A 19065-nucleotide genomic window follows, 5' to 3' on the forward strand; every position below is an offset into this window, starting at 1 on the left:
GCACTTTGATGTTCCTTCGATGGGAGCGCCCAAGATAGGAACAGTTAGCGCATCGCAGTTAACTCGTTCGACGGAGTTTTCCTGTTGGGTTTTTATGAGCTGGGTTCAGGCCTGGAGTATCTAGCAGAGCGCCCATAACTTTAAATCGGACAACTTTTATTTGCATTTTTATTTGTTTTTCTTTTAGTCAGGCTTCTCGGAACTTTTATATATTTTCCAACTTTTTATATATTTTCATGAAGATAGAATTTAATTTAGCTTTTGTTTGGCAACGCAATCGAGGTAAATATTTCACTTGAATTAAGCATAAAAGTTGAACCGCCTGCACTTTTCTGCTGCCAATATACAAATTTGAAGTGCACAGATTGTTATACTCGTATTGCTGGGTTTTTGGAGCGTAGAACGTTTGTCAGTTACTAATTCGCATTCCATGCTTGACCCAATCTCGCACTCGAAGCCGAGCCCAAATCAATTTGTTGTTATTTTTTATGGAATTTCAATCAGAAAATTCTTTAATTTTGTCGAACGGAAAATTGATTTTCAGCTAGGTGGATTTCAGTATTCCGCATCTGTGTGCAAAGATACAGCATTCAAATGAATATCTTTTTGTGGTCCGCCGCAAACCAGGCAAGCAGAACTCTAGTGTCGATTATTTATCTAAGAAAGCTCTTAATTTTTCGCTATTTAACCCGCGTGGCAAAGCTTTTACTACACTTCACCATATCTACGTATATGCAAAACATTCTGAGCAAATATTTTTCCAAGCGCCGCAATTTCACTTGCCACTTACAAAGGCAAACACATCAAATGGCAAAATCTTCGCCTTGGCAGAGAAGTTGTTGCTAATATTTATTACTATTGTTTGCGTGCATTTTTATCTTTTTTTTTTTGTTTTCAGACCTTTCATTCACCTTTAAGTTGGGGTAATATCCAAGCAAATGGCGCAGCTTCAGTTGGAGATGTTTGCCCAAAGTCTAAAAGAAAAGATAAATAAATCGCGGCTGAACTTAACGCATGGCATTATAAAAAAGCTCCACATCTGACACGAGTGTTAAACAAATTTGAGCCACTGTGTGGCTCTTAATAAGAATTTCGGCGAAGCATAAATAAACATTTCATTGAGATCTGAAAAAAAGCTGACTTTAATCGCCGGTAATCACCCTTGAAAAGTTAAATACTTTAAATAAATTTTAGGTTTTAGGTCAGCGGGCTTAAATGAATATTTAAATATTGGCTCAATACAATTTACACAGCCTTTGTAGTTTTTTGTAATATTTTCTCTACTCGAGGCTAAAATCGATTTAAATGCCGTGGCTTGTTTGTGTAATATGTGTAATATTTGAACAAGCAGCGCTGACCCCATAAAAATATTTATAGAAATGTGTAGATGTCCACAATTGGTGACCGTTTTCCTAGAGACAGCGGGCTTGCCAATTCCAATTTCAATTTTGGCTTTTGTTTTGGTTTTCGGTTTTAGCCGCCTGCACAATAAAGTGGGTCAGATATTGCGTATGACGTTGCTTTTTACCCAGCGGCTGTTGGCCAACCGGTTTCGCTTTCAAACATCGGCGGCGACTCGTCTGAGTTGGGAGTTAGTCGATCGGAGCCTCGATGGTATGGGTATGGGTATGGGTACGGGTATGGGTATGGTTATCTTCCAGCTTCCACTTCCAGCTTTAAAAGTTTAGCTTCGACTTGGCCCACGATTTTGGCGCCTAATTGAAAATTCAGTTGGCCAAGTCGACGTGTGTTGTGCGGGGCCGTAAACGTGGACTAATGTGCATTTTATTAATAAATTGTCCGCTTCATTAGGTTGTACCCTCTGCCCCAGCAACCTGCAACTTTCACCGATCCGAAAGATGCATCCGACGGATGGGCTTTTAATAAATTGCCCTTTGGTTGTGCTTTCTCGCTGCCTCTCCGATTCGGATTCAGATTCCCATTCGAATTTGCATCTCGAGCTAATTATGTTGTTTATGCTGTATAATATTTTGATGTGCCGTGTGCGATCTACACATGTTTTCGTGGCGGCAGCCGTTAAAACCGGCAATGCAAATGCAAATCGAAAACTAAAACTCAAAACAGAAATAAAATTGGACATGCTGTCTGGAGCCAAGGTGAAAGCATAGACAAATTGCCTCATTTTGCAGGCCGGCAACTGGCGAATTTAGCTTCATAACCGATTGGTCTTTAACCCATTAGCCAGGCAATTAGCGGGGCTAACATAAAAACCGATACTAAAACTCATTAGCAACAATTTCAAGTATGCACTGGAACTGTTTGCTTTATGCCCGGTAATGGCAGTGATGAAATTATATGGCCTGCTGTAACACTAATAAGTGGCTGAACTACGAACAATTGAATAATCCAGAATGGCTCTCCTAACCAGTAAAGCCAATACTTTTGGCTGTCTTTGTAGCCCGAAAGCTTTGACTGTTGTCGGTTGTACGTGAGGCGATTGTTTAAACAACTGACCACGCGCTTATTGGAATTTTTTGGCATTGTTTTGAACGGCGCCCAAATTCAACTAATGAAACAATTTGCACACATTGTGGCGTTCTGACAAATTGGTGGGCGGGCTTCGGTCAGGTTTCGCTTATTTTTACAGTCCGAGCGGCCGACCGACAATAAAATCCATAGATCATTCGAGCCCTGGTGAAAACGGTCGCTGGCTAAGATATTCATAGGTTCTAGACATGAGGCTAAGTTAGTTAGGCGTCTCGCATCGGGGAATATGTCATAAGCTGTCAAATAAACAAAGAGCGATCGTAAATCTCGACTGCATTTGCAATTAATAATTATTGCTTTGCATAAGCGGCTTTCAGGCGAAGTCTGTTTTCTGTTTGTTCTGTTCCAATGCTCCAAGCAATATGCAAATGCCACCGCAAGAGGTTCTTCCCCAGAACTTGCCCCATTTCATTGATCACCGGTCACCGATCACGGACCTGTGATCGCCGATCACGGATTGCGAGTCACTGGTCGTGAGATAAATAACTTTAATGGCACTCGCATAAATGCAATTTATTCGCACCCTCACATGTGGATTTCTAGTTGGTTGACGGTGATTTGTTTACCCATTCAAATGGATATAATAATAATGAAGCACGGAAGCGTACAGCAACTGAAACTGCAAGTGCATTGCAAGTGCAACTGCAATCGGCAATCTATAAATACAACAGTAACAATAACGATAATAATAATAATGATAAATAAAAATCACTTGGCGGTAAAGAGCGACAAATCCATTGCACAGCGAGATTAATTTCCATAGAATTCATTCCATTTGTTAATGCCGATAGCGGGTTGTTCAGATTGCAGATAGCGAGGTGATACTAACTTAGTTGCAGTAGTGTTTTCCAGCACAGGCACAGCTGTTGGAATGCGGGACCGTGTGGCGTAGAACAAAAATAAAATGGAAATAAATCTACAAAACAAAACCTCCTACTCTTAAAGATAGAGCAATAGATCCCAAGACCTACCGCAATTCGTATTGCCTTCGGAAGCGGCCACGTTTTCCTGCACGGGGTTAACTGGGAGTCACGTCCACCGACTTAGCATCGATGCTAGGAAAACACTGCTTGAGATCATTTATTATGTCTATTGTCTCCGGCAGCGATTTGCATACCTATACATGGACTTACTAGCTTATCAATGCGAAATTACAATTGCACAAATGCATTGAGCACACTGCAGCAGCGGCAGTCGAGTAAGCTATCACGTCCTTAGCTCAATGTCAAATCGAACTGTCTCTATCTGTCTATCTATCTATCTCTCCATCTATCCATCTATCTACGACAACTATCTCAATCTGCCGGATTGTTGATTGTTGATGTTGTGCTCCGGCATCCGAAGCTGGAAGCTGGAAGCAGCAAGCTATTTTTAAAGCTCAGTGGAGCGGGGAGTAGCCACCGCCTGGCGAAAGGATTTGTATGCCATCTGTTCCTGGCGTCAATCAAATCAGTTGCTGCAGCATCAATGAATCAATTTGAATGCCAACTGATTGATGGCAAAATAATAATCAAAGGAGCTGGCAGATGGAGAGCTCCATGCCATGCTGCTGGCTTTAAAAGAGCGCTGGTTCTTTAGGGAATAATAAAAGCAATGGTTATTTAAATTGTTAGGTGTATAATTTATTAATATTTAGTTTGTGGCCTACTTAAGTCTAGTAACAATGTGCATCTTTGCGTTTCCATAAGTACTGGATACGAATTCATTAAGTACAATGTGGCGTAACTAGCTAGCTAACACATTTAGTAGCGAGTAGTATGTTTAGTAACGTCTTTTTGATAATCACAGCGCTTAGTTTAATTACATATGGGTATGTCTTTCCAGCATGAACATGAAAATATCACAGAGCTCAGTTGCGTGGTGGCTAGGTATCCGCATCCGTATCCGGTATTGGCTCTACCTCTACCTCTGCCTTTACCTTTGCATTTACCTTTAGCTTTACCGCTTGATATCGTCTTTCACCTGGCTGTCTTTCGACTTCGATTTCTTTTTCTCGTCGACGGTTTTGTACGAGCTGCCGAATACCTCCGCATAACTGGGCACAATTGGCATCATCACAAAGTTTGGCTTAATCGCCTCGCACGTGGGCGAAGTTGCCAGTGTTGCAGATGTTGCTGTTGCTGCTGTTGCTGCTGCGTGAGTGGCTGCTGCTGTTGTTGCTGGAAGCAGCGGCATTGTGGCCTCACAGAACGAAGGTGGCTGCGGTGCCCGCTGATTCTCGAGTGCGGCTGGAGGTGCTGATGTTGCAGCACCTGGATGCAGAAGCTCCTGGCTGCTCCTCTCCTGCTTGTTGAACACATTAAACACACTCGGGTAGACAATCAGGCAGGAGGACTGCGGGGATTTTTGGAGCAGCTTCAGAGCCGCCTCATAGCTGGGTAATCCAGATACCAGGGTGTATTCCGGCACCGGATCCTCCACATCCGGATGCAGTTTCAACGCCTCTATGTCCACAATGGTGCACTGCGTCGAGCCATTTGCATTGTTGCGATCTGCAAAACAAAGAACAATAATTGTTTATTAGTATTTGCCTTCGTTGGAGTGCAGTTGACTGGGCGAGATTAATGAAGACCTCGACCCAGTTGCAATATTACACTGGCTTCTGCCCGCATTTGTTTTGCCCTATTTGCTGGCTTTCATTGCCATTAACTTTTGAAAATATTTTCTCTTCGCTGCATTCTTTTCCATAATTGCCTTGGCACCGCTTTCGAATTAAACACGAGGTAGACGAATTTCTCTGAAATTTTTGCCGCACTTTTCTGCCATTTCGTTGGCGATGTGCTAATTTTTTCCCAAGGTTTCCAGACTTTTTAGGCCGCATCACGAACTATAGAAAATTGTTGTTTGTTCTTGAACCTGACGACAGTTAACGAAATACTTTGCTTTTACGACCCCAAAAAATGGATTGACGTAATAAAGCGAATCATTAGAGACGGAATAAAATACGAAAAGATTTCCACTCCTAATGGAGTATATTTCCCTGATGACGGTTGAAGTCGGGTCACCTAATTTCAACTATAAAATCGTTTATAATGGCCTGGAATTTTTACTTGTTTATGTGGCTTGAATTGTGACTGTTTCTTTTTTTGGCAGTACTGGCTAATCAAAACAGGCACTCGATAAGATTTTAATCTCTATAAACATCTATATACGAGTATGAATGCCCTATATATAATTCCCATTTCCAATGCGGAATACTTACAATTGCGTTTCCAGGTGCGGAACTGGTGGTACAGGAAGCAGGAGCAGATGCAGAAGACCATCGAGATGAGGATGAGGGTGAAGACGATGCCGATCCACACCTCGTTCATGAATTTGTCGTACTCCAACTGCTGCTGCAGCTGATCCACACTGCTGCTGTCCAGAATCACCCGGTTGGCCAGATCGAAATCCATGATCTCCTCGCTGGTGGAGTTCCTCGGATGGCTGACTTCGTTGAGCTGATGCTGATGCTTCAGTTGGATGGAGCTGAGGATCTGCTGGCCAATCTGTTTCAGGAAATCACTGCTGGAAATGGCATCCAATGTGGTGATGGTCGGCGTGGAGGCTTCGGGAGTACTCCTCCCGCTGTTCAGAATCTTCTGAGCTGCGGCACCGGCGTAATGATCGAAATGCAAATCGTGCGAGAGTTCGTAGTTTAATGCGCGCGGCAATCCCTCCATGGTTTACTTTTATATCGGTCGACTGGCGGGTGTAATCTCTATCTGTATCTATATCGCTGCTTTTGTATCCGTGTCTCCGGTGCGGCACACTTTCACTGCTGCGCTATCGGTATCGGTATCTGTATCTGTATCTGTATCTCGTGGATCGTTCTTAGTCTCCGCTTTCTTTTAACGAACGCACACGTCCGTCGACGTCTGAGTCTACAAACAAACTGATTTGAGCGGCCGATCGTCGAGCGGTCAAGCCGAGCCAGCTCCCCGAGTTCAACTCCATTCCACTCAAGAGAGCACCGAACCGAACCGAGTCGAGTTGAGTCGATCCGATCCGATCCGATCCGGAGTGTAAATCTAGCAAATCTACCTGGCCAAGATCTCGATCAGTGCTCTCTCCTTGCTCATTTGCCGCTCGGATACGCATCGCTGAGAACGTTCTCTCGCCGCGAAACGATCTTGTATCTTGTAATGCCCATTCCCACTCCCATTCCGATTCCGATTCCCGGAGCGCATCTTTTGTGCTCCCACAGAAACAGACAATGCCCTGGAATTATGGGACCATAATTGGCGTTACAAAGCGGCGCACATGTTGCTCAAGCAGCAGAGAGGGAGAAGGGAGAGCATTTGGGATCGGGATCGCAATAGGCATCGGTATAGGGATCGGGTGGGAAGAGGAGAGACAGAGGGACTACCCTGTGGCATCGATCTTCATTTCTCTGCCGGCTTCTTCGATTTCGGTTCGTTCTGCAGCCGGGCAAATGACATATCTCCATTTCCTTGCAGTCAAAAAAATAAGGAAACATATTTTGTAAATAGCAAGTTGTTGGATGCAAATTAAATTGAATTCGTATATTAATTATATCCAAGTAAGCAGAAGGGTTAAATCGATAACTTACTTGGCATAGCCCAAGGCAAGGCTTCAAAGTTGAATTGAAAATTAAATGTTTATACCAAAGGTATCTAGTTCGTATTTTTGTCGACCTTTGTTGTCATTATTCGAATTATCTAAGAAATTCCTTCCCTAAATTTCACGGCACATTTTTCCGCTGGGTGTACAGTTCAGTTCTGGTTCCTCTGCATTGTTCGTCGGGGAAAAAGAAATTATTGCTGTAGGATAATGTGTTTGTAGGACTGTTGTTGTTCTTGTTGTTGCCCAAAGGGGCCCGAGACGTCTCTTGTTCTTCTTCAATTTTGTCTTTTTTTTTCCTTTGGCTCGGTGGAGTTTTAAATTACAGCTACGTGCAGATATCTTATTTCGGGCAGCAATTTTGTGGGCGACGCGATGATCACCTGGCTTTGGGTTGATCACTTTTTGGCGATAGCAGCAGGTAGGGTTAGGTCTTCGCCTTCGCCTTTGGATCTTGAGAATGGAACCGGCAGTGGGGGAATGGGATTGGCACTGAGGATCGAATAGATACAATAGTTGTCCATTTATGGGATTGATGTGTGTGTAATTGGAGGTTTTGTGGATGAGCAGGGAAGCTGACGGGGGATTATCCTTGCAATCAAAGAGGCGCAGACTAGGGTATGACATAATCTTTGGAAAATGCTTTCGGGCTTGCCTCTTAACGGTTGTCAATGAAAGTACCTAAATATTGAAGGTAGAATATTTTAGTATGCATCTCTGGAACGAATTTCCCAGCGAGTCGCAACATTAGTTTTTCTTGCTGATGGCAAATCACATTTCTAAGCATTTTCCAGACCCCATAACAATCAACTAAAACTATGTAGCCATCCCCTAATAATTAAATTGGGCGAGCCCCCTCCGAAATGCGTTGCCATTTCCCATTACGATGCCCCCGTCGATAAAAATCACATAAATACAAGCACTCAAAACAGGCCGGATAAGATCAGCACCCGCTGGAAGATGGAGGAGAAATCTCTTTTCAACAAGACGCCGTCTATGATGAATCTCGTTGCGATTCACAAAGGGTTGCCTATGGATGGTCTCCGGGCCCAACGCTTCCTGATGAGCTCATCGAAGAGCGGCCAGAAGTGAGCAGTCCTTATCACGACCGGCTAATCTCGCGGAGGAAATGAATCAGCAGAGAGGCTGGCGAGATTAGCAAAATGCCGGAGGTTGTCTGTGGCACGATGACGTCTTGAAGACAGGGGACGGACAATTATCCGGGCATTCTTCTCTGGTTAGTGCGGCTAACCCATATGGGCGAATGCCATTCCTCCCAATACCAATACCAATCCCATTCCCATTCCCATTCCCTGCACTTAGAACCGCCCATCTAAGTACGCCAGGTATGCAGTTCTTTTGCAATCAACTGTCACGGACCGTGAGAAGAGACAATGGCAATTTAATTAAGGAGGCTAAGGCCCGCCTTGGGTTTTCTTGGGCCTTAACCTATGCCTATTCTCAGGGTAGTTCGGTAGCCTCTGCATATATGTATGTGCATATATGTACGAGTATATCTGGGTTCCTCCGCATTGTGGTCTTGTCTTCGCGCTGCTTTCTTTTTCTTTCTCCGCACGTCGGCTTAGTTGACCGACTTGGGCCAAGTAGCTTTAATTTAAGACCCTAATGAGCCATTTAGGCATTCTGGGCTTTGTGTCTTCAATGCCGACTACTGTGTTTTGCTCGTCTCCTCGTCGCCCGCGAACAAAAGTTAAATTAATGAGTCCACGGCCAGTTGGTGTCTTTAGTCTTTGGTCTTTGGCTCTTTGGCTTTTGGGTCTTGGGGCTCGGGGTTTAGTCTCTGCTTTTTGGGGGCCTCATTTTCGGATGCGGGTGATGCTCAGATGCTCTGATGCTGATAAAGCTGCTTAATTTTTCACTGACTCTGCGATCGGGGTCTCTGGGCTGCTTTGCATAATGCAGCCCGGCCATCGAGCCACAATTTTTACATAGTTTATTAATTTTTCGGATTTCGGCTTAGGTATTCTCACTGTCGCCCCTTGTCGCCCCCTGTCGCCTGTCAACCGCTGCTGACACTAATAAATCGGCTTAAATTTGATCTTGAGCGGTGTATTTCTGATTCCCGACCTAGCTGAGGGCACTTTGTATCTCAGGGGCTGCGTGCGTGCATTATTGATGATGGCGACTGACCTTAGCTAGAAGCTGGCCCCAAAGAATCCGCCGATCGAGCCCCTGAGTTATGCTCAGCTCCATAATCGGCTTGCAGGGAGTGATTCAAATGGACCGGCTTTAATTGTATAGGAAACACTGTGACGGCCGATTACTTTGATTTGAGTTAATTGCTGAACTCTGACGTATAAACTCGCGTTTTTATTTTTCAATTTGTATACTTCTATGACCGTTTTGCAAAAGTGCCGTACGTTCGCTGTACAATTACTCAGATTACGTCACCTAATCTGTTAATTATTAGCAAAAAGTACTGCAGAGGCGGAACTAGTTGCTAACCAATGTTTAAATATAGATTTGTATTTTCAGTCACATATGAAAAAGGGGAGCCATGAATTCGCACTAAAATATCTCAAAAACTGTTGCTGATTACACTGCTTAGAGTAAACAAAATATTGATTGTGTAATAATCTAGAAAGTTCGAGTGAACTGACCCCAAAAGTGTTTACTTTAATAAACTTATTGATTAGTTTAGTTTTCGGACGGACTGGCTTTGGACTAATGAATGACCGCCCTTCCACCTAAGAAATGTATACTTAAAATTGTAAATTGAAACAATTATCCAGAGGCAGCTGGCATTTGGAAACCCCTTGGCACTGTGACTGCCACTTCCTTCCAGCTCTAATTGAGTTGTAAATTCAACCCTACACTTTTGGCACACTCTAAATCGAACTGATTTCCATATAATTACAGGGCACACTGCTCTAATTGAGCGATCAGGAGAAGTATCATTGGGCGAATCAGTCTCGCAGTTGAGACGGATTCCCCGAATCCCCGAACCCAGATTCCCGAATCCGGAGTTTCAGAACCAGAACCAGAAACAGAAAATAGCCAGCCACCCGTGGGCATGGGCCATAAAGTCATGACATCCTGCCGGGCAACTAGAAGCACTTGTTCCTCCTTTTCCACTCCGACTTTTTCTCACCCTGCCCGGGGCGCAGTTTCTGGATACGTATCTTGTGCCTTTTCCTTTTCCATTTTTTGAAGCTCAGCAAGACGCATTGCAACCAACTGAGCTGTGACGGAGCGAAAGTCATGGCAGGAGCATATACTATGTATGTAAGTGCGAGTGGCCTGGCCAGGTAATTGCTGCAGTTGTCGGGGGGCAGTGATGTGAAACATTTGTCATATGGACCGAAACCGAGACGTGCCGCTGCCATGGGAAAGTCAGTTCGCAGTTCCCTAATCTGTGATATAGGTCATGCAACCCTCAAGGTTCCGAGTAGGTACCGGTGCCATCTCCATCTTCAACTTCAACTCCAACTCCAAGTTCTAGACTCCGCATTGTCTTTGGTCCCATTGTGTTTGTTATGGATTCGTAGAAATTACGCGTGAGCATTCCAGCCAGCCTTTTCATATTCTTATGTGACGCGCCAAGTAGCTTGGGCCTATTATGTTGTGTTCTGTATCTGTATCTGTAACTGAGTCCGAAGACAACAAGTGCAGCGATGAGTGCGCCTTTTATTCCAGGCACAATTAAAAACGCAGTTGTGCATAGAGCTAGCAGAATAGCTGCAAGTCTGGCTCAAGTTTAGCCAAGCCAAACCTCCGAATCCCCCACCCACAGGAACCTCTTGCGTGTAGGCACCCACCCATTCAATGTCAATGAACCGCAGTTGTAATGTTTATACGCCCATCACAGTTAGAGATACGGATACAGCTACAAGTGCACTGCAGGAAAAACATATTCCCAGAACGCAATTCTCGACTTAGGTCGAATAAGTCATAAATAATTATAAAGTATTTTATTCTTTTAGAAACTTGTTAAAACATATATTATATGCTTATTTACAGGTAGACAATAAATAGTCACAGTCCCAAATAAATCCTATGAATTACTATGAGATGCAAAAGTTAAGTTAAGATTGTAATTAGATGGTAATCATAATTTTGGACTTATAACACATAATAGCTTGACTTATAATACTAGAAAATGTATATAAAACTATGCAATAATATACACTTCTAATGTTACTAGGTTTTTCTCCGCCTGCAGCTGCAGAGACAGATAGAAGCACACGGTATGGAGCACTCCAAAACTGTCCACCTTCCGACGCTGTCGTTGCTTGGATTTTTACTTTATTTGTTTATGGTTTTGCCGTCTGATTATCTTGGGCGCGTTTTAGCCCCAAGTTCGTTGCGCTTGGCCAGACTTCCACCTCCAGTCCCCAGTCCCATCACCTCCACCAGCCATCGCCATATCATCCATGTAGTACTTATGATGTTATTTCATTTTATTGTCGCCGTCTTGGGGACCTTTCCCCATCACCGGCTGTCAAAGTTTTCGGTTTTCTGTTGGTTTATCGCTCCAAAGGTTTTCTATACAACAATTGATTGAACATTATTAGCACTCAAGCATAAATTTGTTCGACATTCTCGACAGGGTTAACTGGCTGTATAAGGCTTCAATATTTGTAGTCCATTGGGTGGGGGAGAACCTAGATGTTACAAAGCTGATGGATAGATAGGAACTTTTATGATCCGAGTGTCTAAGCAATCTATAAATACAAATGGGGTGAATGTTATGCTAAATTTACACTGAATCAAACGCAATCCGAATCAAACAAGTTGCAAAACACTGGGTTGCAGAAGAGCTAAATTACGCAGCTCGCAATCCGATAAATGCATAGCTTTCAAAATCGAGTGAGTAAATAAAATCCGCCTATAAACCGGGTAACTGGAACGGTTTTGCAAGCAATGCGATTTACCTTTATTGATTCATTTGACTCGTAATTGCAGCTACTGTAACTAATCAAAGCTTACTTTTCATTTGAAGATAGAACGCGGAATATATTAATTTCAGTTTAATATGCCCCGATCAACTGTATTATTATCCACTGTGACTTATAGATCGCTTACGCCGACAGCAACAAGTTGTCGCTGCTCGAGATCTGTAATTAAATCGGTCTAGCTCTTGAGTTGAGGAAACGATAGTGCCATGTAACACCTTGTTGCTCACCAGATAGTCAGATTAAAGTAACATTCATTATGAAGAGACTCATTAGGGGAGTTGCAAGAAACTACAGCAGTAGGATCTAGCTGCATTATCACGATAGAACGTAAAATCTAGTGACATCAGTGCGTTGTGGAAACTTTGCATCACCCCAGCGATCTGGCCCAATCAGATCTTAATTAATCAACTGCAATGTGTGGCCAGTCATTGAACCCGAGTGAGCGAAACCAGTTTCGCACGTGGTGGACATTCGATTGCATTAACATACCGAACTTGTCTAATAAACCACCAGATCATCAAATCCGGCAGGGCGAGTGGAATTCTTTCATTTAATTCTACCGACTGCTGGGCTGCTCACAGTGTGGGATCCCTTAGTAGAGACCCACAGCCCCATAGACCCAGAGACCTTTAACATCGATGGGAGACTTTCAATTAACCTTAATTTCGCACTTGGCGCCCAGCCGATTTTCTCTTCCGATTTCCACTTAAGCCCCGATTCCGATTCTACTGACCCCAATTGGCTTCGTCAGGCCATCGCAGTCGATCAATAAACAAATTTTTTATTATTGATTATCGTGTTGCTCATGTTCACAAGGTGTTGGGAAACTTTCGGGTTTCTTTCTTTCCTTCCCGCAGCCCAAACTTCTTTAATTTCTGTATTTCCTTATCGCAGCCCTCTTATCAAATAATATGCAAGGTGCCCGGGGAATTGATGTGCTTGGGCAATTCATCAATGCACTCTCTCTGCGCCTCCAGATATATGGGTTCCCCGGCTTTGTGGGCCTTGTCATTATTGACATTACAAATGTTATTGATTGTTGTCCGCTGGGTGTCGTTGGGGTTTTATTTCTGGCTTTTCATTTCATTTTTCTTCGCTGCGCCCTCGCCACAGTTTTCATTTGGCGGCTCACGAAATTGAAAGTACATGTTAATTATTTCCACACACGATCCAACAATCACCTGCACTTTTCGGTGGGACCCCAGATCCATTTCCACTGATAAGCGCATTAGTTTTCGAGTGTCGCCGAAAAAGAAACAAAAACATTTCCCTGCCTCACTGATTTCCTTGTCAATCAGGCCCGAAAAAAGAGTTCGAAGCCCAATTTTTTCCCTGCTGACATTTTCTTTTTTCAGTCTCTTTCTTTTAGCCTCCTCAACGTTGCATGCAAACCAGAAATCTGGGGAACTGGGGGAGTTTTTCTGCCCGGCGACAGTAGCATTACAAAGCATTTGCTTTTCGGCCCTAGCAATTCTTGGAAGTGTCACTCTCACTGCATTGTATGCCTCTTTTTTTGGCGCGGATATCATTTTCCCCTTTCAGATTCACTTTCCCCCTCTCCTTTGGTTTCGGTAAATCGGTTATTGGGGCGTTTGAAAGGGGCTCGAAAGGTTTGTTAGCCTGTGAATGGCAGCTGAGTGATTGGGCCAAAAGGATCCCACAATCGAACTGAGTGCTGCGTGCTAATGAATGAAGTGAAAGTCAATTATGCTTTCCAGAGTGATTCAAGACTCCATGAATGAACTCGCCGGGGCAGGGGGATAGTAGAGGAATATTTATATTATTATGCCTTACATTTCTGGAGCTGAGTGAAAATGCATTCATAGGAAGATAACAAAGGAGATATTTTATAATTTTATTGAATTGTTTTCATGTCCAACTACCCATTTGAAAGACTATCATGCTTATATTAAATAGTTGCATGCCAATTGTTTTACGCCTTTGGTAACAAGTAATAATAGACGATTTAAGCATTTAACTGTAGCTATGCTGACTTGCAAAATTCGTGTGGTTTTACGTTCACCAATATCTTATTAAACGTTCTCCACTTTTAGTTAAACATCAGCTGGAGTAAAAGCAATTAAGATAAGATAATCCCCCATCATTCCGCACTATTTGCATTTGTAATGGGATTTCCACTCCCCCTCTAAGCCCAGAAGCTCAGCATTTCCCCTCGGCTTTTAGCCCCTCTGCCTTTTCTGCCACTTTTCACACGCTCATCTGCGAATGTTCCAATTAGACACCACACTATATATAGTACTATATAGCCGGCAGTCGTCCCACACCCACACCCACGCTAAAAATTAATTGCATGCTACCTTTTACACGCGCACCTGATGGAAATTTATACACCGATTGCCGCTGGCGCTTTTCGCTCGAAACTGAAGCGAAGACTGGGTCTCGCTTATTTAAAGTCCAATCTGCAACAATTCAATTAAGCCAATAACTAAACCAATTTGTAATGCGCTTCAGCTTTTTAGCTACAGCTACGAATTGCGATCACGATGATGATACACAGAGACAAAAACCGATTGATAATATGAATCAGCAATCATCAGCAATGTTTTGGTATCTTTAAAATATAAAGTAAGCCCATTTTTTCTCGCTGTGCTGTGGGTGATGGGGGACATCCACGACTTGGTCCAAAGGAAATGGAAAAGGCCAAAGACAAAGCTCTGGCAAGGCAGCGGATCCAAATCCAATTAAACTAGTGACAACGACACTGCATCCACTAAAAAGGGCAAGTAGGCGGTGGGCGGAGGACAATGGGTGGCATAAGGGGAGCCAGCTGGTGGAGGGGGTTCTTTGGGGGCGGTGGGAACTGCGAGCTGGCATAAAAATTGAATAAAGCGCAATTTCAACTGGACAGCGGCGGCGGAGCAGTGTGGCCATGTTGCTGCCACCTGCTGTCTGCTTTACATTTGCAAAAAATACAGCACGACGAGAACCCGACTTCAAAGCAATTGCGACATAATTAAGTTGACAACAACAGATGCAACAACAGCACCGACAAAGCAAAAGCACCAGAAAAGCACAAGCAAAGCAAAAGCAAAAGCAATGGCAATGGCAAAAGCAAAAGCAAAAGCAACAGTGGCAGCGACACCAGCGAGCGATTGACACCACTGACCCAGATACGTGGCGCTGCAAAAGCGGCTGGAGAAAAAGTGGACGAGTTGTGAGCAGAACTCACTGAACTGCAGAAGAAACTCAGTCTTCAAAGATATATTTTACAAAATATATATATAACATAAGAGCATAATAGCAATTGCTTTGTCAATCAGTTATTTAATTTTTAGATTTTTAAAAATATTTTTCATGTTCCTAGTTAAATTAAAACGTCCTAAATTATTTGTTCATATTGTAATAGATAAATTAGAGTCAGGCTCAAAATGATATCCTATATTGATTAGGTGTTTACAAATATATTTAGTTTGTAAGATTTTTAATATAATTTCAACCGTTTCTTAAACCGGTTGATTTCGCTCAAGCGCGACACTTTTAGCAGGAAGTGTAAGGCCTATAATTAATATTTACAACTGTTTCTCACAGTGTAGGCTTGGACCTGGCTAAGAGCCAGCCGCGTGACGTCGTCGAAGCCGTAGTTTAAAATTGAAAATTAAAATTGTTAGACAGCGTGTCGCGCTGTCGCCTGTCAGTGGCATTTGTTTGGAGCGAATACCCTGCGGTGATATACACTCCACCAAAACGGATGAAGAGTGACTCGGACATGGTCATCGGTCAAAGGCACGGCTGGGAGTTGGAAGATGGAAGATGGGAGGTGGGCGATGGGAGGATGTAGTATGCTATAAAAGTCGCACTGGGCCAGGATTAGCTCAACAGTTCCATGGGGTAGGACAATAAAATAACAAAGAAAGTCCGCAGAGAAGAATTGCTTGAGGCATTCGGTGGGTCTTACAGGTAGTTTTATGTCAGCTAAAGCCGTAAGAAGGTAGTAAACTAGCTTTGTAATGTATTTGCAAGTGAGGCACTTTCATTACTTTTCGCAAAGAAACAAGTTGTATTGGGATAAGCAGTCACTAAATGGTTGCTGAATCGAATGCTTTTTTAAAAGCTAAGAAAGTAATTTCCTTTCCATATTTACTACTAACTTACAGACTTGAATATTTAAATTCTGTATAATGTAAGTATGCAAACGCACTTTTCTAATACACATTTTAAAATTTAAATAAAATCAGTTACCCAGTAATAAGTCATATTCCATAGGCTTCTTTTATTAATTTCTTAATTCCAGAACAGAGTCAACAGTTTCCAAAAGTCTACCCTCACACACCTACCAATGCTTTTGCAGTGCCTAGGAAAGTTCAGCAGACCTAAACTAAACACTTAAGCCACAAACTCTTTTATTTGGGCGCAGTGTTAACGGGTTCCACCAGCTGGCCGACTGGCTTGTCTGGATGGTTGGATGTTGGTAGTTGGAAGCCGCCGTCTGGCTCTGCCTCTGAGCCTGGTTTTGTTTTTGTTCGACAGTCACAGCCAAGCGACAGCACCACCCCTCGCCGATTTTCACACCGCCATTGTCACCAACTGGACGGCGCTTTTAATGTTTGCCCAGCTCCAACGACGAAATCCAATTAAAGAAATTATGTTTACATATAAAAATGCATAAGGCGCATAGAAGGGAACAAAACCTGGCCACATTTGTGGCAAATTGTTATTAAAAAAGCTTAGCAAACAATTTGTTGGACAGCGCGGCGAAAGGCACTTGAAACACATTCACGCCTCGACCGCAAGTCCAGGTCCTCGGTTTTAGTTTTTCTTTAATTTTCACTTTGTTGGCCAAGTGGTTTGGCAGGGATCTGGTTGGTGATTGTTTTCTCAGAGGAAGCGACTGCTAAAAGGAGGAACAACATGCGAGTAATGCCACAATCCACACATGCTTTGCTTGAGAGATTTTCAACAAATTCCCTGGCATAATTCCTACGAAAACAAGCAACAACAAAAGATACACTCTTTTTTTAAGACACCAGATACTATTTAGTGGCCATTGCCATCAAATTGTATAAGAAGGAAGTGGCAGAGGGCATCCTTTGTGAAAACAAATTGCTCGAATTTCAGGGCACTCTCCTTGGGTCTTAAGGATACATGTGGGAGTGCGGACTTAAGTGCATTTCGGTATGGATTACACGTGAGCCAGAAGGATATTGCTTTGAATGTGGGACGAGATACAAATTTGTCCGACTAATAAGGAAGTTGTTGTGCTCAACTGCTTTTTTACGATATGCAGCCCCAAGGAATTGCTCATGGCAACAGATACTTCAACTATCCAAATAATGTTGTTATCTCGGCTGTGATTCAGACTGGTGGTCTAAAGAGATGAGTCTCTAAACTGTGCCTTATCACGAATGACGAAATTCGGCAATCTGGAAGATGAATATCAGGTTAAATTTAAGTTGCGTGATTCAGAGGGTGATACCAGAAACAGAGGTAATTACATCTAAACACATAATACACGATGATAATGTAGACTGAAGGGGATTTTCATGCAAAGCTGATGAAATCATGCTTAACTTATCAACTTATTTGTATAGTTTTATTTTCTCAGTTTTACAGACTTAATTTATTTTCGATCACCCCGTCCCATTTGTCTTTCACCTGCCCCAATTTGTTTTCAATTTGACCCTCGCATCTACACATAAATTGTATCTCTAATTACGACTCACCCAACGATGACCTAAGTGCAGAGGGCACAGACCATTTTCGGTTTTAACTGCCCCACGAAAAATCTGGGAATAAAAAGACATAAATCTAATTTGGACCTGTGCATTTGCTTCTTTTATGGCGCCGGACCATTTCAAAGAGAGCCAGCGAATGGCAATGCTGATGGTGCTGATGTTGCTGACGATGATGATGATGATGATGATGGGCTATCTAAGCGCTCCAAATCCATTTACCCACCTGGGCACGAAAATGGGTGTGAGAATGGCCGAAAAGCGAACCCGAAATGGCCAAAGTTGAAAGGGAGTCAATGGCAATAATAAAACGAGAGACGAAACGCGAAATTTCCCAACGCCGCACGAAAATTATTTTATGATGCTTTTAAACTAATTTTCTGGAAAAACAACGTGCAAACGGATTTTCGTTTTTCCGCTCTTGTTGTTGCCGGCGAAAACTGTTGACTGAGGACGCGTGGGCACGTAAAATTTTTTATTTTATTTGCCATCGCTGCGAGCACATTTTCAAGTGGAACGCGTGTCGGTCGCGAGTTGTGAATTCTGAATTTTAGATGCAGGTAACAGGTAACAGGTGAGTCCTGGCCTTCCTTATTCCACCGCTCCCCATAGTTTCCAGTCACGAACTAGTCGTAAAATTAGCGCAGAGGCCTTCGAGCCACCTCCTCCTGGCATCTCCAAGGACTGCGAAACTCCATTTACTTTTGCTTTTGCAATTATACCAAAGACACTTTCCGTTTTGTCCCGTATCTCGAGGCCATCAATCTAAATTACGGCATAACATTTTCAGCCTAAGCCGGACTTTTGTGGAGAAATAAAAATATTTTATGCCCGGCGACAAATTGATTTATCTGACAGCCTAATCAACTTTGGGGGATTTTGATAGATTTGTGCTGCAATTTATGAATGAGACAAAGTCGCAGCTGGAACTGCTCAGTTTTTGTACAATTTCTTAGGGCGAAGTTCGGATGAAGTTCCAAATTGACATGTTCTGCCCAATAATGAAGCGATCAGGGGTCCAAACCTCATCCTGCTTCCTTGGCTTCTTAGGCACTCGGCCTATTCATAAATCCCCTTTTCCTGGCGATTTGTCAGCACCAGACATGCGACATTGACAATGTCTGTTCAGCATCTCTATCTTTTGGCCCCGACCAAGGACAAAGCACTTGCGAGGCGCTGCAGGTAGGGCTGGCTCTATGCCTAGGCCTCGTTATTGTCAATCTATCTTCCAGTATCTGCAAGTATCGCCCACTACTTCTTCCACTACTCCTTCCCCGAATCTCAATGTGTACGTCCATAGCCTTGGCCTTTGTTGGCTGCCTGCTCTTTTTGCCATCTCCTGTTTGTTTTTGCAGTTGACAGTCGACGAGGAGGAGGAGAAGGAG

At 43.2% G+C, this 19065-nt stretch overlaps 1 protein-coding gene across 1 annotated transcript; it reads right to left on the minus strand.

Annotated features, from left to right (window-relative positions):
• Positions 1 to 4130: 4130 nt before the first annotated feature.
• On the minus strand, positions 4131 to 6364 carry LOC122617202 (protein commissureless 2). Its single transcript, XM_043792947.1, has 2 exons — positions 5711 to 6364; positions 4131 to 5000 (listed from the first exon to the last, which is right to left on the minus strand). The coding sequence occupies exons 1-2, from the start codon at positions 6168 to 6170 to the stop codon at positions 4447 to 4449; spliced, it is 1014 nt and encodes a 337-aa protein (XP_043648882.1). The 5' UTR covers positions 6171 to 6364; the 3' UTR covers positions 4131 to 4446.
• Positions 6365 to 19065: the final 12701 nt, after the last annotated feature.

The sequence above is a fragment of the Drosophila teissieri genome, chromosome 3L, assembly GCF_016746235.2.
Source record: "Drosophila teissieri strain GT53w chromosome 3L, Prin_Dtei_1.1, whole genome shotgun sequence".
Lineage (NCBI taxonomy): Eukaryota > Metazoa > Arthropoda > Insecta > Diptera > Drosophilidae > Drosophila > Drosophila teissieri.